Raw genomic sequence first — 26,379 nt, forward strand, 5'->3', positions numbered from 1 at the left:
AATAGCTGCAGGGACTAATCCACTTGAAAAATATGGGAGGAGAACAAGATGTGCAGTATGCCAAAGCACTTATCACTGGGTAAAAGACTGCCCTAACAAAACAGAACACGAGAAGTTAGCAAAAGCTGTGGCCTCAAAGAGTGATGTTGAAGAATGTAATATTGCTCTGTTTTCAAACGAATCACCCTCTGATACTCAAATCTTCATGATGGAAGCTTTAGGGTCTGCCGTAATTGACACTGCTTGTACAAGAACTGTGTGGAGAAAAATGGCTCACAGATTATGTAAGCGAGTTACCTCAGAAAGAGTTGCAAAAAATAAAAGATGAAAAGAGCACAAGACCGTTCTGCTTTGGTGATGGAAAAATTGTTCAATCCACAAGGAAAGTAACAATTCCAGCAAAAACAGGACAAACTAGATGCAAGATAGAAACAAGTTGTTCCAGCAGATACACCGATGCTTTTAAGCAAGACTTCATTAAAGAGAGCAAGTGCAGTCTTGGACATTGCTCAAGACAAAGCAACAATGTTTGATCAACCTGTAAAACTTGAACTGACATCTTCTGGACACTATTGTGTAAACTTGAGAAATGAGAGCAACCTTAATAAAAGCCAGCTAGAGAAAAGTGAGACACCTAGTGATGAAGATGAAATTCTCATTGTGACAGAAAACATGACAGCAAAGGAGAAAAAGACAGTCCTTCTTAAACTACACAAACAATTTGGACATGCATCAGTTGACAGACTGCAAAAACTCCTGTCTTGCTCAGGCAATAGTGATGATGAAAGCATTACAATCCTGAAGAATATTACAAAAAACTGTGAAACATGCATCCGATACAGTAAACCAAAACATAAGCCTGCAGTGGGTTTACCCATGGCTTCAACATACAATGAAACTGTTGCAGTGAACCTGCATGAGCTTGAGCCAGGACTGTGGTATCTACATGCCATTGACCATTTCACAAGATTCAGTGCAGGAAGTATCATCACCACAAAAAAGACCCAGGGAGATAGTGAAGCACTTTATCCACTGCTGGATAAGCATTCACGGTCCACTGCGCAGACTATTCAGTGACAATGGTGGTGAATTTAATAATGAAGAAATAAGAGACATGGTGGAGAAATTTAACATTGAGGTTAAAACCACTGCAGGGTACAGTTCGTGGAGAAATGGCTTGCTTGAAAGGCACAATCAAATCCTTACTGAAATGTTACTGAAGGTAAAGAGAGACAATGAGTGTGACTGGAAAACTGCTCTGGACTCTGCTTTGATGGCAAAGAACTGTATGCACAATGTACATGGCTACAGTCCCTACCAACTTGTCTTTGGACAAAATTCAAATCTGCCTTCAGTCCTTACTGACAGACCCCCAGTTTTGGAAACTGAAGTGAGTACATGGATTGCCCAGCACACTGCAACGTTACATGCCATGAGACGAGCTTTTACAGTGGCTGAATGCTCTGAGAGGATACGAAGAGCCATTCGCAAACAGCTGCGATCCATTGATGACAAATATGAAATGGGGGACAAAGTCTATTATAAAAGGACAGACTGTCATGAGTGGAAAAGGTCCAGGTGTGGTCATTGGCCAAGATCGTGTAGTAATATTTGTCAGGCATGGAGGAACTTATGTCAGAGTACACCAGTCTAGGCTCAGAAAAGTGGATGAACCACAAGTGAACATGGAAGAAACCGAAGAGGGAAATCCGATTAAAACAGATGAAAATCTTTTAAAGACCCCAGCAGCAGTACTTGGTTAGGAACACGATTTTGAAAACGAAAATGGGGAGATGGCACCAACAAACAGTGAACCACTTAGCAGTGCAGAAAATGAACCGCTCGGTACTGCAGAAAACAGCAAGTCCTATGATCCAATGTGACCTGGAGAAAGAGATCTCACACTGTCTCACTCAACCACAGATATAGAAAGATCAAAACTTAAAGTTGGACAAATAATTAAATACACAGACAAAGAAACAGGTCAAACATGTGCTGGAAAAATAATCACTCGAGCAGGAAAAGCCACTGGGAAAAACAGAAAGTGGTACAACGAGGAAATTGCTGGATTCATGGGTTCCATTAATGTGGAGCAAGTAAACAACCTTCAAGTGACACGGTCTGAAGAGGCCAAGTCATGCACAGACAAAACCAGATATGAAATATTAGTGGTGAAGGAAGACATCTTCTCACAAGCCAAACAAACTGAACTTGACAACTGGAAAAGAAACAATGTGTTTGAAGTGGAGAAAGATAAAGGTCAGAAATGTATATCAACAAGGTGGGTGTGCACACTCAAGCAAACACCAGGGGGCATTGTTCCCAAAGGTAGACTGGTTGCAAGAGGCTTTGAAGAAACACTCAAGAACTTTCCAAAGACTCATCAACATGTTCCTCCGAGTCCCTGAGGATGGTCATAGCAGTCATATGTCAAAATCAATGGAAACTGAACTCTATGGACATTAAAGCAGATTTTCTGCAAGGTAAAGATTTAACCCGAGACGTGTACATCCGACCACCTGAAGAAGCTCAGAGCAAAGGAACTATATGGAAGTTGAATAAATGTGTTTATGGCCTGGCAGATGCTTCATTATTCTGGTACAACAAGGTGAAAGAAACCATGCAGAAGCTGGGGGCCACAGTGTCAAAAGTTGATCCAGCCGTCTTCTACTGGCTAGATGATCTCTGTAAGGTGACAGGGGTACTTGCATGTCATGTAGATGACTTTATGTGGGGTGGTTCAGACATGTTCTCCACAGTAGTCATCCCCAAACTGAAAGCTGCTTTTCAAGTTGGACGAGAAGAACATAACAGCTTCAACTACATCGGGATGGAGGTTCACTTTCTTCAGAATGAAATACAACTACAACAAGATGCGTACATAAAAAACCTACAGCCTATTCCTATTGATCCCACCAGGGCACCACAGCGGGAGGCTCCTTTAACAGATACAGAGATAAAAATCCAAGATTGGACAGACATTGTGGGTAGCAAGACAGAGCAGACCCGACATGCACAAACAAACAAACTGATCAGAAAACTTAAATCAGAGGAGGTTACGCTGAGGTTTCAGTTCTTGGGTGAAAGCAAATCCCTCAAATTAGTGGTGTTTAGTGATTCCTCGATGGGAAACCTCTCAGACTGAGGCACACAAGGTGGACACTTTATCATGTTGATGGGAGAAGGTGGAAAGTTTTCGCCCATATGTTGGCAGTCGAAACGGATCAGGAGGGTGGTACGGAGTACACTAACAGGAGAGACTTTGGCCCTTGCAGATGGGATCGACAGTACTGTTTTTCTGGCTGCACTCTATTCTGAGCTCACCACTGGTGATGGTACACACAACATCTTGCCAATCGTCTGTGTAACAGACAACCATTCCCTCCTTGATGCTGTCAAGTCCACAAAATCTGTAACTGAGAAGAGGCTTCGGCTCGACATCAGTAGCATCAAAGAACTTATGCACACAGGGACTATTCAGCACATCATATGGACATCTACCAAAGAGCAGCTTGCTAACTGCCTGACAAAAATGGAAACATCAGCATTTGGACTGCTAAGAGCCCTGAGAGAAGGGGAATGGCAACTGAAAAACTGAAAGGACTAATGACTAAAAATAAAAAATAACACAAAAAAAAAGTGGTTTTTTTTAAACACTAGTTTGGAGTGGGTCAGTTTTTTCTGTGGTTGTACGAAAGAAGACAACCATTAAAGTTGGAGTTACTATGTCAGTTGTGTGATTATTGGACCAACATTTATCCCCTGTTACAATAATGTGTTTAAGTCTACCAATCAGTCACATTATTAATTTTAAAAACCTGTGGTTAAGAACTCTCTTAATGTTTCGTTTCAGTGTCGATGACATTTCGGGCTGAGGCAGTCGCTTGTCTGTTCCCCTATTGCGTCAAATCACCTTTTTTTTTTTTTTTAACCAGACCTCAGCGATGCAGGGTTCAAGGTTTGGTGCGGCAGGGGAATTATCTGTTTCTTGGATCTGTTTGTTAAAGGGTAATTTTTAATCCTTTGAAACATTATCTAAAGATTTTGGAATCCCATAGACTCACTTCTTTAGATACTTACACGCCTGTAGCTTTGTAGTTAAACACTTCACTTCTTATCCAAGTCTACCTACTGACTGTCCACTTTGAGGACTGTCTGCAATTTCGACCTACAGGGAGTGCAGAATTATTAGGCAAATGAGTATTTTGTCCACATCATCCTCTTCATGCATGTTGTCTTACTCCAAGCTGTATAGGCTCGAAAGCCTACTACCAATTAAGCATATTAGGTGATGTGCATCTCTGTAATGAGAAGGGGTGTGGTCTAATGACATCAATACCCTCTATCAGGTGTGCATAATTATTAGGCAACGTTCTTTCCTTTGGCAAAATGGGTGAAAAGAAGGACTTGACGGGCTCAGAAAAGTCAAAAATAGTGAGATATCTTGCAGAGGGATGCAGCAGTCTCAAAATTGCAAAGCTTCTGAAGCATGATCATCGAACAATCAAGCGTTTCATTCAAAATAGTCAACAGGGTCGCAAGAAGCATGTGGAAAAACCAAGGCGCAAAATAACTGCCCATGAACTGAGAAAAGTCAAGCGTGCAGCTGCCAAGATGCCACTTGCCACCAGTTTGGCCATATTTCAGAGCTGCAACATCACTGGAGTGCCCAAAAGCACAAGGTGTGCAATACTCAGAGACATGGCCAAGGTAAGAAAGGCTGAAAGACGACCACCACTGAACAAGACACACAAGCTGAAACGTCAAGACTGGGCCAAGAAATATCTCAAGACTGATTTTTCTAAGGTTTTATGGACTGATGAAATGAGAGTGAGTCTTGATGGGCCAGATGGATGGGCCCGTGGCTGGATTGGTAATGGGCAGAGAGCTCCAGTCCGACTCAGACGCCAGCAAGGTGGAGGTGGAGTACTGGTTTGGGCTGGTATCATCAAAGATGAGCTTGTGGGGCCTTTTCGGGTTGAGGATGGAGTCAAGCTCAACTCCCAGTCCTACTGCCAGTTTCTGGAAGACATCTTCTTCAAGCAGTGGTACAGGAAGAAGTCTGCATCCTTCAAGAAAAACATGATTTTCATGCAGGACAATGCTCCATCACACGCGTCCAAATACTCCACAGCGTGGCTGGCAAGAAAGGGTATAAAAGAAGAAGAACTAATGACATGGCCACCTTGTTCACCTGATCTGAACCCCATTGAGAACCTGTGGTCCATCATCAAATGTGAGATTTACAAGGAGGGAAAACAGCACACCTCTCTGAACAGTGTCTGGGAGGCTGTGGTTGCTGCTGCACGCAATGTTGATGGTGAACAGATCAAAACACTGACAGAATCCATGGATGGCAGGCTTTTGAGTGTCCTTGCAAAGAAAGGTGGCTATATTGGTCGCTGATTTGTTTTTGTTTTGTTTTTGAATGTCAGAAATGTATATTTGTGAATGTGGAGATGTTATATTGGTTTCACTGGTAAAAGTAAATAATTGAAATGGGTATATATTTGTTTTTTGTTAAGTTGCCTAATAATTATGCACAGTAATAGTCACCTGCACACACAGATATCCCCCTAAAATAGCTAAAACTAAAAACAAACTAAAAACTACTTCCAAAAACATTCAGCTTTGATATTAATGAGTTTTTTGGGTTCATTGAGAACATGGTTGTTGTTCAATAATAACATTATTCCTCAAAAATACAACTTGCCTAATAATTCTGCACTCCCTGTATTGCTAGAGGCCATATCTCTCAAATATATAGCACATGGCAGCATACAAAGGCAGACTCTGTGTCCAAAGCCAGAAACGCATGGGAACTGGACTTAAACCTCCAGATCTCAGACGACCTATGGGACCTTAGTTTTAGCAGGATCCATGAATCCTCAATCTGTATACGGCATTGTATAATACAGTTTAAAATCCTTCACCGGGCGTACCTAACCAAAGCTAAACTAGCCAAAATATACAATACCTCTGATAATGGATGCCCGAGGTGCAAGCAATCACCCGCTACTATGAGCCATATGTTCTGGACCTGCTCTGATTTGAACCGGTTCTGGGAATTAGTTTTTAAAGCTTTTTCATATGTGTGTGGGAAAACACATATGAAGCACATATTTGGTGTCCTCCTAAACCAACACGGTATAGCTTCTTATCAAATGTATGGAGTGGCTTTCTCATCTCTCCTGGCACGCAGGCTAATTCTTCTTAAGTGGAAGGATTCCGATCTACCAGTGTTTGTTCAGTGGGTAGAGAGGTAGATAGAGCATTTGAGATACAGTTTGAGAGGGTCTCAAAGTAAATACTACAAACCTGGTCATCCTTTATTGAATATGTGGAGAAGTTGTCATTTACTGAAGTATTACTGCCTTTATCTGTGGGTTTTTTTTCTTTAAAGCCACCTACTATCTGTAGCAAGCCAACAAGAACTGCACACAATGCAGCCCCCCCCCCCTTATTTATTTTATTTTTGTTTGTTTGTTTGCTTTTTGGTGTTTTCTGCCTTGTTCACATGGTAGTAGTTCTTGTTTGTGTCCATAGATTATACATTTTCCTGCGTGGCACAACCAGTTTCACAATGGCAATGTTTGTAATCGCAATTCCAGTTATATTTTTCTGTATTTTTGTCACATTGGAAAATCATAAATAAAGTTATCAAAAAATAAATAAATAAAATAAAACTGGCTGCCAGTAGACAGCTGTTAATTATGAATAGCACACTAGGCCCAAGTGTCAAAGACCTCTTTGAATGGTTGTTTCAGGACCACAGACTGGGCTTCACTTCAGCCAAAGCAGAGAAAGAAAGAAATGGTCAAAAACAGCAGAAAATGCAGGACAGAGGGATCAAAGCAGGGCTCTAGAGTGCGACCAATTTGGTCGCAAATGCGACCAAATTTTTCAGTGGTGCGACTAAAAAAAAAATATTTGGTTGCACCTGTGCGACCAACTGTTCGGGTAGCAAAAAAAAAAAAAAAAAAAAAAATCTGCAACCTTCCCTGTGGTCAACAACAGACACACATTTTGCCCCTATCGTGGACTAAACCAATCAGAGATAGTAAGGGGCGGGACCTCTCTGATTGGCCGTGGTCCAGTTGAAAGTGCAGGTGGAAGTGGGAGGTGAGTAGCTTGAATAAAGCGATATCAATTCATTAAATCCTGAATCGACTTTTAAATATAACTGTGTTTTGCCAGAAACGCCAGATTCTCAGATTAAAGCTCACAAAACCATTTCAACAACAACCAAACACCAAATGAGAGCAGGTACACGGACTCCACACAAAGACGTAAACACAGAACGGACCGGCGCATCAGAATCAACTTTGTCTTTCTCGGCTTTCTCACCCGACGGCCCGCAGACGGACACGCTGTCGGAGCTTAGCGATCCTGATGCGTCCGGTCCGCGCTGTGATTACGTCTTTTTGCGCCGATTCTGAGCTGCAGGTTATGTCTCTCTCCAACCAAAATTCACCGAGCCAGCAGCAAAAGAAGCAGCAAACTGCGCTTCACATTTGATCAATGTCGTCATGAATTTTGCTGTTTTGCTTCCACGACTATTAAAATCACACTTCATGCACAGCTAGCTCTCTCTCTCTATCTCTCTCTGTACTTCAAGAACAGTTTCCCGTCTCCAATCTCTGTTTTCTGTATTATTCATTTGCTTATTACCCACCAGTCTACCGTTGTTTACAGCGCTGTGGCTGCTGTCTTTTTCTTTTCTTTTTTTCACTTAAATGACCTCGGACAAGAAAGCCTATTTTTTCTGTTGTTCAATACTGAAGAAATTTAAACTTTATATGCAGAACATTGTAGAATATTTTTAAGGTTATCTGCTATGAAAAGCCAGACCAGGAAAATCTCCTTCATGTTTTTCTGTGTTTTATTCTCAGTTACTTTCACACAAAGGCATCTGCTGTGATGTTCACAATTCTGATGAAGTCAGTACTGATAAATGATCAGAATTATAATATTTCTGACTGTCTGAGGCTAAGTTGAATCGAATCGGGACTTTGAAAACCGGAATCGAATGGATTATAGAAATCAGTGATGATACCCAGCCCTAGTGAGCAGCCTAGGCACGACAGAAGTGGATGTAGCTGTAATAGGAAAAGAACTATTGCTAACTTTTCTGTTAAGTTAAGGCCTGATCCTTCTGAAATTCATAGCCAGTGCTCTGACACGGTGTCATCAATCTTTGAATGCTGTAAAAGCACAGTGTATCCAGAAAAACACATATTATATAAATTATTATAAAATTTGTGTGCACCTAACTTTTGTGCCAGTACGCCTAACTTTAAAAAGTTAGGCATAGTCTAGAGCCCTGCAAAGGCAGGGGGAGTGATGTCAGGCCTGGTCTTATCAACTTTACCAACAAAAGACTGTAAGAAATGTTCCTGGAAGGTAAGGGGTGGGATATTTCAGCAAACAGTGCACTCTGAATCACATGCATCTATATGTGCAGCAACATCTGCAGGGAGCTCTAACAGCAGTTCTGTACTTTACATGTGTTGGTCATCACACTTAGTAGAACATGCTGCTCCCTACAATAAAGCCACACTTATTGGCCAAACCCCTTTAACATAATAAGCAGGATATGGGCTATTCCTCAGTCTTCAGCACAGGACTGACACATCACCTTCCTATCACTTTTCACCCTCATTGCAGTTTCCATGGTGATTACTCAGGCCGGCCTGTGCAAGTTATTTTCCTGAAGAGCCCTTCATCTCCCATGCTGTTTTACACACCTACAGCATGCAGCACTGAGTGGGAGGGAGCACTTTGTTGATGCTCTGAAAAAGGAGGAGTAATAAAGCTGTCACAGTAATAAATGTGGCTGGTATGTGACTGAGAGCTGTGGCCCTCGTGACAGCCCATGCTTCCCCACCGAAGGGCCTCAGGTAGGGACTGTTGTGTATGAGGTGTTATTCTGGAGAGGACATTCTTCTCCTCCTCTGTCACAAGCTCTGGTGACAGCTGAATCCCTCGCCACGGCACAACGTTTATCACAAGGGCATAAACAGTATAGCTATGAGACAAATATGCACCCAAATGGCCTGAGATCAACCCGCTGCTATTTTAAAGAAACAAAGACCAGCGAAATGTTAGCAGGACAGGACTGCGTATAATCTCCCCCCTCCCCTTCCTAATCTGCATCTTAAAGAAGAGCATCAGAGGAGGATGTCTCTTTGGAGGAACGTTGTATGTCGCCCTCCTGCTTCCTTGTTCTAGGCATTCTGATATCAGCAGCACCTGCAATGCAGAACATCCTTGCTGTGAGGCTGAAACGGAGGCACGGCAATGAGTAGAGAGGACATGGGGGAAATGGGATGAGAGTGGATGGATGGAGGAGGGAAAGCAGAGCAGGGCAGCGCAGTGATGCTCAGCAATTTAGTAAGAGGCTCATTTTTCTTGAGTTGTGCGCCCCGTCATACAGACTGGGTTATTAGAGCAACACATTTAGCCCATTTCCCCTTGAGTCAGGCAGAGAATGAGGGAAACCAGAGGAGGAAGAGGCCACTCTACCACTGCTTATTGCTGTTATGATATCCCAAGGCACCTAGAGTTTTTGTTGATGAGCGCTTGCTTTTGAGGTCTCTTCCAAGCCTCATTTTCACCTTTCCCTTTTCCTTTAATATTTCAGATAAATGAACTACAGTGCTGAAAATGCTTCATCACAAGGCGAACTGTTGATCAAAGCCTTCAAAATCCAGATTCTTTACCTTTGCACACACACGCAAACACACACACACGTGCGCGTGCATGTGCACACTCACCGGTCTCGCTTGTGTTTCTTCCCACTCTTTTTCTTCTTCTCTCTGTGAGTGGGTGAGAAGCTGCCAAACCTGTTGATAGAGAGAAGGATACATGACGTGACTGCTAAGTGAACCTCAGATAGATGTTAAACTGTGGCTTTTCATTCAACTGCATTACATTACCCCTCAGACAGGGTCATTATGCGCAAAGGTATCATCTTATAGTGGCTCAGCTGATTTCTCTCTCAGCTCTATTCATCCCTCTGCCTTTCTCCTTTTATTGTGGCTGCTCTCTAATGCCTCTGTGTCTCTTCTTTTCAATCTTGCTCCCCCTCTTTTCCTGACCTTGTCAAAAGAAAATGGGAGATGAGGGTATGCTTTGCTAATGGCTCCCCACCCCCATGCACAGTCGCGGTATATGATGGCTCATTTGTGATACTCACACCAAAATAATTGGAATTCCGTTTTACAAAACCACCAGTGTAATTATTCTGTCAGCGGAGCTGGCGAAAGGAAAAAAAAAGGAAAACAGAGCAAAATCGAACCACTTCATCAGCGATCAGTGGAAGCTGTTTCCATCAGGAAAGCTAAGGCTGCCTATAGGAGGAGGATTGAAGATCACTTTGCTGACAACGACCCCAGAAAAATGTGGCAGGGGATCAATCACATTACCAACTACAGAAGCAATAACCAGGCGACATCTAGGACTGATGAAGCTATGTGAGAATGCTCTTCCTGGACTTTAGCTCAGCATTCAATCATATCATCCCGGAGATCCTGGTCCAGAAACTGTCTCACCTGGGACTCTCCACCCCCATCTGCCTCTGGATCAAGGACTTCCTGACAAATACACCACAGTCTGTCAGACTCGGCCCCCACCTGTCCAGCACCATCACACTCAGCACCGGGTCTCCACAAGGATGTGTTTTGAGTCCCCTCCTGTTTACGCTCTACACATCCGACTGCTCCCCTACCCATCTCTCAAACACCATCATAAAGTTCGCGGATGACACCACAGTGGTTGGACTCATCTCAAGGGGGGATGAGTCGGACTACAGAGATGAGGTCAACAGACTGACTGAGTGGTGTTCAGTTAACAACCTCCAACTGAACACCACGAAAACTAAAGAACTTATTTTGGACTTCAGGAAGGGCAGAGCAGACCCGGCACCACTTTACATTCACGGGAACTGTGTGGAGAGGGTACACTCCATGAGGTTTCTGGGCGTGCACATCTCTGATGACCTCTCCTGGACTGCAAATACCACAGCGGTGGTTAAAAAGGCCCAGCAGGGTCTCCGCTTTCTGAGAGTGCTCAGGAGGAACAACCTGGAGGAGAGGCTGCTGGTGACATTTTACAGAGCCACCATAGAGAGCATCCTAACGTACGGCATAACAACATGGTATGCAGGGTGCTCAGCTGCGGACAGGAAAGTACTGCAGAGGATCATCAACACAGCCCAGAAGATCACTGGCTGCTCTCTGCCCAGCCTGGAGGTCACTGCAAACTCTCGGTACCTCAGCAGAGCTGGCAATATCATCAAGGACTACTCTCACCCCAGCAATCAACTGTTTGAACTATTACCGTCAGGCCGACGATACAGGTCACATAAAACCAGGACAAACAGATTCAGGGATAGCTCCTTTCCCAGAGCTATCACCGTAGTAAATAAGCACAAAAACAATTGAACCTATTCCATACCGTTACTGTCATTATATTATGCTGCTAGTCATACTGTCATTATATTAATGCTGCCATCCTGTATATATTGTACATACTATTGTTTGAGTACTTACGATTGTTTTTTTTGGGGGTTTTTTGGGGGTTTTTTTGTACTTTTTATATTTTACATTTATATTTATTATTGAAACTTGCACCAAGGGAGCGGCACTCCAATTTCGTTGTACTCTGTACAATGACAATAAAGGCTATTCTATTCTATTCTATTCCACTCACCGACTCCTTCGACGGCCAGATTTCTTCTTCTTCCTTTTCTTTGGACGAGGGGAATGTGAGCTGCTTGATTTCCTCTTCACCCTGAATTGGCCGCATCAAGAGAGTTAGGGGGAGCATAAATCATTTACAAGCGATTGCTATTATAATCATCTCCAGTTTTCAATTTCTGATTACAGTTATTTGCCGATGCTTTGCCGATAACAGGAATGATAAGTGTATATTTTCTCATTTTCTCATTTCATTCATAACACAATATCCATACAATACATCTTACCATCCAAACAGGAAATCACTTTGAGGAAATGACACTTAATCTTGTCTATGAAGCGACACGCACACACACAGAGTACAGTCTAAATGACCATCTATGTAACAGTTTTCATATATAAATAATAATTGCTGCCTACCTCACACCACACGCACTGTGGGTGATATTTTAAGATTTTTTTGTGTTTACATTTGGAGGAAACAACCACAAGCCATGTGACAGGGACGACAGACAGCTGATTTAACACATCCTTGAACATACCTGTTGTCACCATGGTAGTCATGCCCATAATCTCCATCTTCATAGCCAATCACTTCAGGGTCCTCTTCATACCCATCAGGGGGATAGTGCAGGTGGTTGACCCTGAAAACACATGAAGAGATTGTGGTGAACAGTGTGTCTTCATTGTCTTCAGTGAAAACATGCAGACAAACAACAGCAACATCTGTGTGGGGCTTCTTCATAATTAACTTTTTATATTTGCCATCTTAGCTGGGTGTGTGTGACCATGGCAATCACATGAAAAAGGATGAAAAGAAGAACTGAGCAACATCATTTTCAGCATGTGGGGACATTAAACAATTAAAATAAACAAAGCCGACTTGTGTCATATCTATAAATATTTTTTTAAACATACGACCTAATCAATTTAGCCAAGTGATGGATTTATACCAGGTGGATAGTGGATAGCAGCAGCATGTGGTGTGCAGGCTGCCAGGGTTGAAGGAAGCTGAGAGAACGTTGATGATGGCAGCTGCTCACTGTTTGAAAGAACCTCAGGAAAGAGGAGTAACAAGTCTGCAGACTATCATACTACCATACTATACTAATCTGATGTCAATATTAGAGAACTTTACATTTTTAATACAATTATCACATTTGTTTAGGGATTTTCTTGCAAAGAGATTTTCTTTTTACCTTTAAAGATTGTAGTCTGAGCCAAAGGGGGAAAAAAAACACTGTCATTGTTATACATAAAAATGGCGATTAATATGCTGAAGTATAGCAGACATTTTATTTATCAAATAGTAGGAAGGCTTCAATGTACACGGACAGCCAAGAGAAACTTTAATTGTGACCAACAAACACAGTAAGAGGGACATTATGCTGGTAAAACAGCGCCCTCTAGAGGACAATTGGTGAAATGTGACACTTTTCCTAAATGATTTACTGTATTTAGTGGCTCTGTGTTAAGAAATTATGCAACACAAGTGTATGGAAAGACATCTGGTGTAAAATCTGTACCAAATCATAGACGTCAATCTTCCACTCTGGTAACCCAGTTGGAAATAAGGTAGCAGCAGAAAGAAAATGCTAAATTATTTATTAAATTTTCTGAATGTATTAATCATATCTTGGATTTATGGGTTCAGCTCAAATTGGTAAAATGCTCTGATCACAAAGTAACACCAAGATGAATGAAAATTAGCTTTACAGGCACGGCCCGACTGATTTTTAACATAGCCTTATTGCAAGTAGAAAGTCTTAAGGGAAGCCCTTATTTTAAGCCCTTACAGTGATAGACAGAAAGTCAGGGGGCATTTATAGCCTAATAAATCCTGATGAAAAAACAACTGTATAGGAAGTTTTATACCAATGCATTCCCTCTCAAAAAAACTATAAATGTCAGGCTACCACTAGAGAGAAGTCAACGGTGTTCATCCTCTAGAAGCCATGAACAGATGTAAAAAAATGTCATTCTAATCTAATGCGCATTTATAAAAATGACCCAGATGACAGATCAGTGGTGCCGTCCTTTGGTGAGGCTAGAAACATTCCACCTACCCATATGGTAAATAGCATTAAATTTTAAAGGAACAAAAACAAAAGCAAGAAAAATAAAACGACTCTATTACACGACAAAAAAATAAAAATAAAAATCAAATACAACTTGAGTTCTATACCGACAGTTGCAATTTTCCCTCACTGCAGCAATGAGAATATCATTAGCTCTCAATCTCTTACAGACCAGCTTGTGGGATTCATATCTTCAGACTTGTTTATCACACATTGCATTGTATGTATTGACAGATGGCTGGAGCCTCCTTTCTTCCTCTTGGCCTCACTACCCTCTTCCCTCTTAGGTGCCTCTTCTGGTCTGCCAAATGTGACCTTGCCACGTGTGATGTTAAAAAAAAAAAAAAACACACCATACTGACTCTTTTTTTTCCCTCATGCTGTCACAACTCCCAGAGTTTATCAGCTCAAACTATTATAACACACTCAGCATGTCATATTCTGGGTGTTATGACACTTTCGCCCCCTACACACATATGTAACACATGGGAGCACTGTCTTTAGCGAAGACAACAGATAGGTTCTCAGCGCGACACCATGCCTCCTTTATTAATAGGTAAGAGATAAAAAAGGAATGTATAATCAGACAAAGGTGTGATATAAATTTGGATAAAACGGAACAGTGATGTAGAAGAAAAAAACAAATAAGTTGTGTATCTGGAAGGAGAGAGTGGAGCCAATACGAACAGGGAATGGGGTCTGGTGGTTAGTTGAGAAGACTTTGGCCTTTAATTGGCTGAGCACCACTAGGCACAGCAGGGATGCTAAGAACCAGCAGAATTACATCTGTGATGAACATGAGTTACAAAAATCAACTTAATTGGAACTCGCGCAACAAAAATATCTGCCTCAAACAGCAGAATTAAGTGAGGAGAGACATAAGGCAGCGTGGGTGTCAGACGACTCAGATGTTTGCATTAGAAAGTGAAATTGAAAGTTTGTGAGGGAATATAGACTATAGATGATATTTCAAGTAAGCACCGCATGTTGATGGCACTCACACTGTCACTGCAAAAAGGCAAAAATAACTCACATTTTAACTCTGAGCTGAGAAGACACGCATGTACACAGAAACACATCGATACCCTGCAGTATTATTTTTTGGTTAGATTCACTAAAATCTCTGTAAAGTCTATATTTTTATTATTTAGCTTTTGAAATCCAGATGGTGTGGCCTCTCAGACTAAATGCAGGCTCCAGTCCAAGCCTCTGGTAATGTAATTGGCTTGGCCTTGGAGGAAGTGTTCGGATACTAGGCTTGTGCACATTCAGAAGCAGCTGCATACTCTTCCTCCTTACCATCAATATTTTTCTAAAAAAATGCCATCACTCCACATCAGCCAAATACAAAATATTTAGCATGGCTGTATTAGGTAGAAACCTCTGGGAAAGAGAAATAAAGCCAAAAAACTAGAGTTTCTCTTAGAGCCACTTTAAGCTGGCTGTAAAAGTGAGTCAATTCACACCGACGCTCTTGTTAAAATGCCCAACTGAAGTGATGAAACTGACATGTTTACAGCATAGTGGGGAGAAAAAAAAGATCTTGGCTCACCTTCATAACAGCTGTATGGGGGTGACTGTTTTTTTGGAATTGATTAATTTCACACTTTTAAGGCTTAAATGAGGTCCGCTGTAGATGATCGCTGAATGCTAAGTACTGCCTCTGCTAATTTGAGTAATTGGACTGGACTCATTGGTCATGTTAGAGCATTTTAATGGAGTTAGCTTACCAATTCAGATTGGAATGTGGTTTATTGTACTAAAAGCTTGATCAAAAACTTTGCAGTCCAGGTAAGTGAAATTCTACTTTTCTCTTTTTTCCATTTTCTTTCGGGTTTTTTTTTTTGTTTTTTTGTTTTTTTTACTTATCACAAAGTAACATTTCTCTTTGCAGTGCATCCATGCAGTCAATGGAGTCATCTTGATAAGCAAGTTTGCTAACATTAGCTAATAACCTAATATGCACTAATTATCTATTACAAAGCCAGATCTCGATTAACAACATCTGCACTGTGATTTAAAGTCGGATGTATTAATAGTAGGATGTGTTAATAACACAGCAGTTCTAATTGTTTGTGCTATGGGTGGCTGTAGCTCAGGTGGCAGAGCAGGTCAGCCACTAATCAGAAGGTCGGTGGTTCGATCCCAGGCTGCCTCCTGGCTGCATGTCAAATATCCTTGGGCAAGATACTAACCCCGTGTTTGCCTACTGGTGGTGGTCAGAGGGCCCGGTGGCGCCAGTGTCTGGCAGCCTCGCCTCTGTCAGTGCGCCCCAGGGCAGCTGTGGCTACAATGTAGCTTGCCATCGCCAGTGTGTGAATGTGTGGGTGAATGACTGAATGTAATGTGAAGCACTTTGGGGTCCTTAGGGACTAGAAAAGCGCTATAGAAATGCAGGCCATTTACCATATTCACTTGACAAATTTCTTACTTCTAAAAAAAAATGATGAAAAAACATCTCTAATGGGATTCACAGACTTTACCCATGACCCATGAGTGTGCTGACTCAGTTAGCTGAAGTTGCTTTAGATTCTTTTAAACAGGGACATTAAAATGTAAATAATTGTGAAAGATTCATAACAGCATGCGACTTCAGCATTACTTGCTGACTTTACATTTAATGTCTTGATTTAGTTTTTTCAAAACAAAACAAAAAGAAATTGTTGCTTTAGCTGTCGGTGTTGCCCCCACAGGGCAGGAAAAGAAACTCGCTGCCAAAAAGAGCAATTAACAACAATTTAAACAATCTAGTGGTCCCCATGCTTAGTCATTAGTGACAAATCAACCAATTCCCCATCCTGTCTCTAGTTTCCTAATTTATACTATGCTCCATTATGCTGGCGACATCTGTCCAGTCCAGACAGCGTTCCTATTAGGCAGATGAGTGAGTCTCTCTGCTGACCTGGTGAGGTAAGAGCCTCTCTAATTCAGCCACTGTCCCTGAGACTTGGCAGTGATGGACTATGGCCAAGGGTCTCCCTAGGGCTGTAGCACCAAGTAGTGCAACTCATTCATAGCCTCTTTCAGACAACCACTCTGCTCGTGAAGTCCTGCACATGTTTCTGTTGCTGCAGAGAGTTATAGTTTGTTATTCTGGGGAGGAGGCAGGTGGTGGCTGTATGGATTACTCTTCATTATATGTATGGGGGCAAACTACAGAGACTTTAGAGTTGTCATATTGAGATGAAAAGTTTACTGTGCTGGGATTTCTATAAGCCGAGCTGACTGATTAGATGGTCGTCGGGGAAAAACCTTGATCTTGTGGATGCACAATGTTTAGATAAGGTATAACCACTTCTATACAAAATAAGATATATTTCTGTTTCCTAATAAGGAAAGGCTGGTCTCAGGTATTACATCAGATATTGAACTGCTATCTGAAACTGAGGGGCAGCCTTGGTAAGTAAGCACGAAAGGCTCTGAGAGGCTTTACATGCTGCATTCCTTGTCTCGCTCCACATTCCCATCCATTCTTCAGGAAATCAATGTGGGACACCAGTAAACAGAGTTATGAGGTAGCACATCCATGCTTACTGCTGGCTGTTTATTGCCAGTGTATTAAGCTACAGCTGAGAGGCCTAGCCTGTCAATAATTCTTGTCCCTGAGGAAAAGATGACATGTGAATAAAACCTCCCAGCTAAGCAAAATCAAACACTCTGAAGGCAGTAGCATATTTGTGTTTGTACAACCATTGGAGAAGCATTCATTTAGCCTATGTGTATCTATATTTATATATTTCTGTTCTTTCTTCAAGTTCCAATCAGCTTCTACCTAGATTATTTGCCTTATACTGATTTATCACATTCTGTCATTTTCTTTCCTCAGACTTCCTGTATCTCTTATCAATTTGTAATACCTTTTCTCAATCCAACCAACATATCTAATTGAGGAGTCTGCAGCTATGCTTCTGGCTTTGTTAGCCTGCACTGGCACCCAAACATGCTCATGACAGCATTTCTAACATGCTGGTATTTAGCAGGATTGTCTTATTACCCTTTCAGTTTAGTAGCATGGTTGATTTTGTTTTTGGTTAGCATGCACTCATACAGCCAAGCTCTTATTTGTGGGCTGATATTGCTTCCATAAAGTAGTCAGATGGGGTTTTGCAGAAGGGATGTCTGCACTAGATTATTATAACAGCTATAGTTGTAGAGAAACCTAAAGGCAACAGTTAGCTTAATGATTGTTTACATTTACTGAACTTTTACTCAGCAGCATCTGCAAAGCATTTTACAGACCGTGTCAAAGAAGTCACCAGTGTGACTGCATGCTGTTACAAAAAATGGCCAAAAAGTTTGCTGTAAACTTTGCAACAGTTTGCATATCACAGCTCAGCTATAAACTAGTCACATAATCTCAAATCTGTTAGCTGATTTGATCTGCTAATTGTTCATGATTAACACTGGAGGCTTTGAGTGGTGTACTTCTATTGGTTAGCCCCAATAATAGTTTTATAATAGCAGACATGAATAGTTAGGGCATCACTGGGCTTCAGTGGTAGCAGCTCCACCAAAATTCAACAAAAAAGCATTAGGTGCCTCCTCTCTCATATTCAAGGAAAACTAACTCATAGGCTGTGGTTATAACTTCAGTCTAAAATAACAAGGTTAAAATGATTGAATATTCTGCAAAATGTAGCTTTTTTTCTTTTTCTCCCTATTTTATAACGCATATTGACTAGGAAGGACAGAGGCAGATGTCATTAATGGAGAGGACACATCACACATGTTTAACACAGGACACAGGAAGAGTTATGTATACTACTCTAGCAAGTCCGTGCTGGCTGTTTATCACTGTGACTGTATTAACGTTATAACTTTAATATATTTATTAAAGAACATATTTCTGATCTGCTTTTTATTAGTGGTTAGTATCAATGGGGGTCAACCTACAGATTAATTAAGGCATGTTAATGTCTAAAGAGGCATTTCACTTCAGCTTACTTCACACAGAGGTCTGCTTGCGTGTATTTTTTTTAAATCCTGGGTGAGCGAAAAGGATAAGGAAGAGTGGGAGGATAACAACCCTGCAAATTACAAGCTTCTTCAATTTTCCACATCAAGGCCTTTGTAGAGAGGGAATGTTGCAGAATTTCAGGCGAGCACAGACATCCTAAATTGACCTGACTCACAAGTGCCCTTGAGAGTGAACTAATGTGAAAAGCAAAGCATGCAGAGTTTCCTGTGTCTTTATAGTTTGCCGTCTTTGGACCATAAAGGTTCATCTCATTCATCTTACTGTACATCACGGCTGTGGGTAACTCCTCCTCCCCAGCCTTCTTTTTCATTTCACTGTGGTTTAGTTAAACGTCAGACAACAGCTGACATGCAGAGGAGGGAGAATCATTAATCGCGACTGCGAGACAGGAAGCATGAGCGTCATTAACAGTCATTAGTTCAGAGACAGCAGGACAGGTTGCCACCACAACCATGCCTTTCTCCATTACTCACAGGTTCAGAACACTGAGTCAGGAATGCCTCCACACCCACATCCTGCTGTTGCCATTCCTCCCATATTTCAAGGTTCCAGCCTTTGTGATTGTGTCTTTCTGTGACGTGGACAAAGTCTTTTTACACATTCATTCATTTTGATTGCTTTAATTCCGTCTTTGCTTGCCTCAGAAGAGGCACTCTCCCTCCCACCTTGCGCTTAAAGCTTGAACGAGGCTTAGCACTAAACAAATTGACAATTATCATGCCAATCTTCGCCTCATTGGCTTCCAGCAGAGTTTGGAATAGACTTTAAAATGCTACTGATTATTTTCAAAGCACCAGGGTTTTAACTATTCCCTGTGTATTCACAGAAAGGCAGTGCCAGTCAAAAGCCATTAAAATTTATTGCACTTTTGCAATTACGGTCCATGTTCTTTGGAACCAACAGCTTCAAGGTATTATTTGAGTTGCAGGCCATTTTTCATGACCTCTTTTAAAATCAATTTCTGTTAGCATTTGCTATTTATTGCTGCCTAGTTATAGTAGTTTCATTTATTATGAAGCATCTGCATTCATTTTCTAATCAATTTATCATCAAGGATGATGCCTAATGACTTTGCTAACAATGTGTTTGCGAACAAAAAATGGAGGTGAGATAGGCTGTGAAAGAATATAAATACATTCTTTGGTTATGCATGGACAATCCTCTGAAAAAAACAATGAAATATATAAATTTTATGCAGAAACATCCACCCCTCTCCTCTCTTTTTCTCTGACCCGACTGGCAGTAGCTGTTAAACATTATTGTACAAAGACAAAGATTTATAGCTTAAGGGCAAATTTACAATGCAAGGCAACCAGAATTGCATAAAATTGATGAGAGGAGAAAATTCTGCTTATAATTTACGGACAGTGGCCTAATTTATGAAAATGTACAAAGTCTCTCTACAGAGAGAGGAGCAAAACAGATCTATCAGAACTGGGTGGGTACTGTGTGTGTGGGGTCTTGGAGGTCGAGTTTTTCGGGTCGAGTCTCTGTAATAAACATCCCATTTAATAAACACTAGAAGAGGATTTTAGGTAGTGCCAGACATGAACAGTTAGGGCATCACTGGGCTTCATTTTTGGGATTTTGAAGACCGATACCATTTTTTTTCTGTCACACATAAAGCATACACGGGTTTAACATTTGTTAGGTGTAGTTACTGCACTTATGATTCTTTACTAAGATAATATGATAATGTTGCAAAAATTGGCACAACAAGTTACCCGTTTATGCTCTGTCTGACTCTGCAGGTTGCTGTGCTTGTGCCATTCCAAACAAGATGTTGCCAGCAGTGTAGTTGCAGACTGCCCTCAGGCCATTTATCCATCCACTTTCTTCCACTTATCCAGAGCCGGGTTGTGGGGGCAGCAGCCTAAGCAGAAAAGCCTAATCCTCCCTCTGCCCAGCCACCGCCTCCTGCTTATCCAGGGAACACTGAAGTGCTTCTGGTCCTGGGTCTATGCGCCCCCAGACACCTCACCCAGGAGACGCCCAAGAGGCATCATTCTTGTCAGATATCTGAACCACCTGAACTGGGTCCATTAAATGTGGAGGGCCTCTACTCTGAGCCCCTCTTGAATGACTGAACTCACTCAATCTCTCAGAGAGAGGCCAGCTACTTTTCAGAGAAAGCTCATTTCTGTCGTTTGCATCTTAGGTATCGTTCTTACGGTCACTACTCAAAAGTGGTGACCAAATTCACGTAGTGGTCAAACTGTGTAACATCAACACTCATACCATGGCTGAAGGGCGTTTCTCCCTTCTCTTCCTTACTTTTTACATTTGCATTTATCGGTAGTTATAAATGCAGATGCAGCTGACTGATGATTTTAAACTAGTGTGCACCACTAGGAAATCTGACCTTCTAATGCACGTGTCACAGATATCAAAGCTGACGACGTAACTTACATTGGTTGTGTGTGGGAGCCTTCTCTGGTGATAACGCCTTCTTTGTCCATCAGCATTTGTCTGAATGTGCTTACTTTCTGTCGGATTTCTTCTTCTGTGTACCTGAGGATAAGAAAACATAACAGTTAACAGAGAAGCAAACACATGTTCATCAGTAATCCGCAGCTTTAAATAGCGGGTTCAGCAGTCAGCGAACAAGGATGAATCTGAATTCTTCTCAGTGTTAACCAGAGTCTATGTGAAGGTCTGTGAACAGTGACACGGCAGCAGAGGAACTGGCAAAACTAACTGTTATCTGTCATAACTGCCAGAAGCTCGCGTAGGAGGCGTGTCGTGCCCCGCTATCACACAGAGTCAGAAAAAATGGCAAAGGCTGTCTTCTGACTGCATCCTGACCAAAAATTACACTCAGCCAAAGTATGCACATTCTGATGATTCACCGTCAACCTCTCTGGTCCCAGGCGGGCCGGTACTGCATGTTTTATTCTGCAAGTGAGCACCGGGACTCGCAACTGAGCTGAGAGTAACTGCAAGCAGCTTGTGGAGCTCTCTATCAGCTGACACAGACAGAATAATGAGGATAATGAGGGGCGATCGTGGCTCAAGAGTTGGGAGTTCGCCTTGTAATCGGAAGGTTGCCGGTTCGAGCCCTGGCTCGGACAGTCTCGGTCGTTGCGTCCTTGGGCAAGACACTTCATCCGTTGCCTACTGGTGGTGGTCAGAGGGCCCGGTGGCGCCAGGGCCCGGTGGCGCCAGTGTCCGGCAGCCTCGCCTCTGTCAGCGCGCCCCAGGGTGGCTGTGGCTACAATGTAGCTTGCCATCACCAGTGAGTGAATGTGTGTGTGAATGGGTGGATGACTGGATATGTAAAGCGCTTTGGGGTCCTTAGGGACTAAGTAAAGCGCTATATAAATACAGGCCATTTACCATCTCTGCAGAGGCACAGAAAAATCAATTACTGTCTCGGTCATATTGTAGATTTGTATTCATATTTTTTAATCTAACATATTTGGCTTTTTTTTTTTTTTAGATGGCTGTGGCTGTTAGTAGGGGCAAAAGAAGAGGAGCAAAATGATCAGTGCTGTAATGACGCTCTAATTTCATTGTGAATGTAACAATACGAAATGCACAGAGTAAATCAGAAAGGCAAAACTGTTTATGCATACAGCTTTAGGCTACATCCTCCCAGTCTGTAAATTTCACAAGCAGCAGCCACAGTAGCACTACAGGCTGCCTCTGTAGGAGCAGTGACAGCTCTACAGTGGAGACAGTAATAATTCAACTAGCCTATCTGAACAAGTCCCGTTTTAATCTACAGATACTCATAGATCAGCCGTGCAAGAACATGTGCTTGACAGGACATGGCTTCTTAATTTCACTGCGCGCCGAAGCCCATCTCCCGGTAAATTCACACCAACTTCTAAACCATCTCCAAGTTCAGCTTGGGCTGTGATAATGAGCTGTAATGAGTTATAGAGCCAGAGAGAAGGTTGGAGGTGGGAGTGAAAAGGGAGAGAATTAATAAAGCTGTGAAATGGTGGCCAAGAGCCAAACATCACAGAGCAAGACTGACTGGGACCCACTGGTATTAATAAGCAACTATAATGTTTATGTCACGTTGAACAATGAAAGAGATCCAGCACTGTGCTCACACAGAAATCCACCGAGATTTACCACACAGCTAAAAACACAGATACTTGTCTTGACCGTAAAACTGCATTCATTGCGTCTTTGAATCTAAACCTACTGGTGTGTGGTGTTTTCATATTTGGTGATCGGCCAATTAGAGCAGGGCGATATGGCCAAAAATATTTATCACGATATATCTGAAAACTTGCGATAACGATATAACTGACGATATAATTGATGCGAGACAAAATACAACTCCACAACATTACTAGCGCAAAAAGACAACCTTCCATTTATTTTCACTTAAACAAGAAGCTGGTTTTTATGTACATTAAAACTTTATAAAAATGTCAAATCAAATCAAATCAAATCACTTTTATTGTCACATCACATGTGCAGGTACATTGGTACAGCACATGTGAGTGAAATTCTTGTGTGCGAGCTTCACAAGCAACAGAGTTGTGCAAAATACAATAATGTAAACAAGCAAAATACAAGAATGGCTACATCTGAAACTAATAAATATGTGTACAATATATAATAGTATATGCATATAATAGTATATGTAACAGTGCAAATGCAAATTCCTTGCTGAAAGTTTAACCAAAAGGCATTTCCAGCAGAAATGTGCTGACATATCCTGAGCATAACCATGTATAATATCCACTGAAGTTAAAAAGAGGTGCTTTGCAACATTAAACTGCAGTGTGCAGTACGTATTTTTCGGACCATAAGGTGCACGGGATTATAAGGCACATTAAGCGAAACAAAGCAGGGATAGCGTGACTAGACTAACTAAACTGGGAAAACTAATACTGTGACAAACTAAGAAAACTCAGAGACTATGATGGTCACTGCAAAGACTGACCGTGAAAACTAGTGATGTGTCCTGAGTGTCGAAGCGTCGAATCCAGTGGCGTGTCCAGCAGGGTGGCCTGGGGGGGCACAGGCCACCCCCCCAACCAGACTGGCCACCCCAGGTGCCACCCCAAAGGCAAAACAATAAAATTCAATCAAATATCAAATGTACGATTATGTTTTCACGGTGAAGCTCAGATATCCAACTGTAAGTGAATGCAGCATCGGCTTCTGCGCTATGTGCATCACGTTAGCAAAGGTAGGAGAGCCAAGCACGAAAGACGGCACTGCAGGAAACAATTTTTCGGTGAAAGAAAATGAGGACAGAATAAATGTCCCGGTAAGTAATATTAAATTTGAGTTTAGTAAACTTCGGTGAAATTAGAATACCAAGGAAAAAATAACACTTGAAGAATTATTGCAGCCGTCGAATATTTCAGACAGTATGCTACTGAGGGGAGCTAACATAAGAGTTATGAGTTATAAGATATAATCTAAGTCGTAACATTGCTGTATGGAGCTGCAGATTTGGTTGCAGGTTAACATAGCTGGACTGGCCATCGGGCATACCGGGCATATGCCCGGTGACTTATTTTTTATTTTTTTTTGTAATGGCATGAACAATGAGAGGTGGTGGATTGGCCAGATGCAGGTCGATGTGTAAAAATAACTCAGTTGTTTGGTGGTGGCTATGGCGGGGCTTCCACAGAGGCCAGCAGGTGGATGAGGGAAGGGGAGGCAGGAGGAGAGCCCCGAGGCAGCCACCAGTCCGAGTGTCAGGTGAACTGAACTTCAGGTAAGAAGTTATGACCTGCAGTCTATCTGGGTCAGATATAAACCAAGTTTAGGTGTAGTTTATTTTCGTTGTGCTGACTTTTTACCGTCAGTTGCAATAACTCGTACTGCGTTCTAGCAGGCTTGACGGAGTTTCTATACAGCTGGGTGGGTGCTATGATGTTACTTATAGTGAACTTTATTTTATTCATAAGGTTAGTTAGTAGAATTGCCAACGGCTCCTTAAAAAAATGGAATGGTCCCTCATTCAGAGAAAATATTACACGTTTCGTATTGAGCTGAGAAGAGATGCAGTTTGTCCTGGTCTTTCGCTATAATGAAAAAAAGACACAAAGCTGGAGTTATTCTGTCATTACGCTGCACAGCTGCCTCTTCTTCTCTCATCCTCTCACCCTCCCTCTCCTGTTGCTACTTCAATCATGAAACTGATCAATGATCAGCTGATCGGCTTTTCTCACTTGTTTGTTTATCGCCCACTTTGCGCCAGAAAGAGGAAACCAGCGGATGTCGCGCTAAACAACAGCAGCACGTTTAAGCTTGATCAGCTGTTGTTAGAATTTATTTAATATTAATTTCTAGTATCAGCTGATGTTTGCTGGAGCCACAGCTGTAAAGCTGCTGGTCATGATGTCGGTTTGGATATGTGGTGAGAGGGAAACATGAAGATGAAACCAGGAGATGTCCTTACTGAATCATCAGAGCTGAACAGGTGATGGAGAAACAGGTTTACCTTTTAGGTGACATGAATGAGTTGAAGGGAAGTTATGAACTGTTTCTGAGAGACAAATAACACCAGGATTCTTTTCTAAGTAGCTGACAGCTGGTAACTGTGCAGGGGTGGATCTAGGAAAGTTTTGCCAGGGGGCCAGGTAGGGCATTAACAGGGAAAGGTGGGGCACAAAGAAATACTTTTCTTTCTTATTCTCATTTAAAATATCTTGCTTTTATTAAATAATTATCTAAATCTTACAACCAAAGTTTTTATCTGACGTAAAATGTATAGAAATCATACATATACCAACAAGACAGTGTACATCACTGTCACAACAGCATTTGTTTTCATTCAAAGGCTTTATGGCTTTAATACCTGGTGGGCCGGTCTCTAGTCAAAATGCCCGATTTTCTGTCCCAGTCCAGCCCTGCAGGTTAATACTGGCAGTGTCACCATGCCAGCTGACTGTATTTCATCATCAGCCAGTGTTGTTCTTTATCAATATTACCAAAGTTTACCATAAGGCAGCATAGGAAGTATTTACTTGCTTTCAGGTTTTATTCAAATGTTAGTCTTTTCAGTTGTTTCCCCACTTTTTTCCTGTTTCAAAATCAAACACCAGTTTGTGAGAAGATTATCTTCTTTTTTTAATAGGCAGATAAAGTTTTACATTGGAATTGGCTAATTTGTCAATTGTTTGTTACAAATGTTCGTATTTTAATATTAAAAAATGTTTTTGCCCAAAACATATGTGCACTATATGTCAGTAAAAATACTATGCAAATATTGCTGTCCTTGAATGCTGAGTAAACACTGACAAAGCACTGATTGTATCTCTTGTACTTCATCAACGCAGTATCTAAAAACTTTGCAGCGTAGTGGTTAAAATCTCATTCTAATAAGAGTTAAAAGCGCATTCAGTTATTAGGTTTATAGGATTATTGAATTATGGTTAACGGTTGGTAGAATTTTTTTTAAACATTATCTGTCAATTACATCTGCCACCCTTCTCCAAATCTGTGCCCCTACCTGGCCCCCCCAACAAAAATTTTCTAGACACGCCACTGGTCGAATCGTGTGTCAGGTAATCTCGAGGCCGTTTTTGTGAAGCGCGTATCGAGGCTTGCTTTGATTACGTATGCAGTGACGTTCGAGGCCTCGCGGGCAGTCCGTACCACGTGACTGATTCAGGGACTGGTTCACCGGTTCGCGCCAGATTCG

General features: G+C 41.7%; 1 protein-coding gene across 4 annotated transcripts in view; it reads right to left on the minus strand.

Annotated features, from left to right (window-relative positions):
- Positions 1-26,379, minus strand: part of srrm3 (serine/arginine repetitive matrix 3) — a 161,068-nt gene that overhangs the window by 26,418 nt on the left and 108,271 nt on the right. For all 4 annotated transcript variants that reach the window (XM_040050247.1, XM_040050248.1, XM_040050249.1 and 1 more), the window contains 4 exons: positions 21,165-21,266; positions 12,242-12,343; positions 11,713-11,793; positions 9,777-9,845 (listed from right to left, as the gene is read on the minus strand). In XM_040050247.1, the coding sequence (XP_039906181.1) occupies positions 9,777-9,845; positions 11,713-11,793; positions 12,242-12,343; positions 21,165-21,266 (354 nt within the window). The remainder of the gene's footprint in view (positions 1-9,776; positions 9,846-11,712; positions 11,794-12,241; positions 12,344-21,164; positions 21,267-26,379) is intronic.

This window comes from Simochromis diagramma, unplaced genomic scaffold, assembly GCF_900408965.1.
Source record: "Simochromis diagramma unplaced genomic scaffold, fSimDia1.1 OVJJ01000131.1, whole genome shotgun sequence".
NCBI lineage: Eukaryota > Metazoa > Chordata > Actinopteri > Cichliformes > Cichlidae > Simochromis > Simochromis diagramma.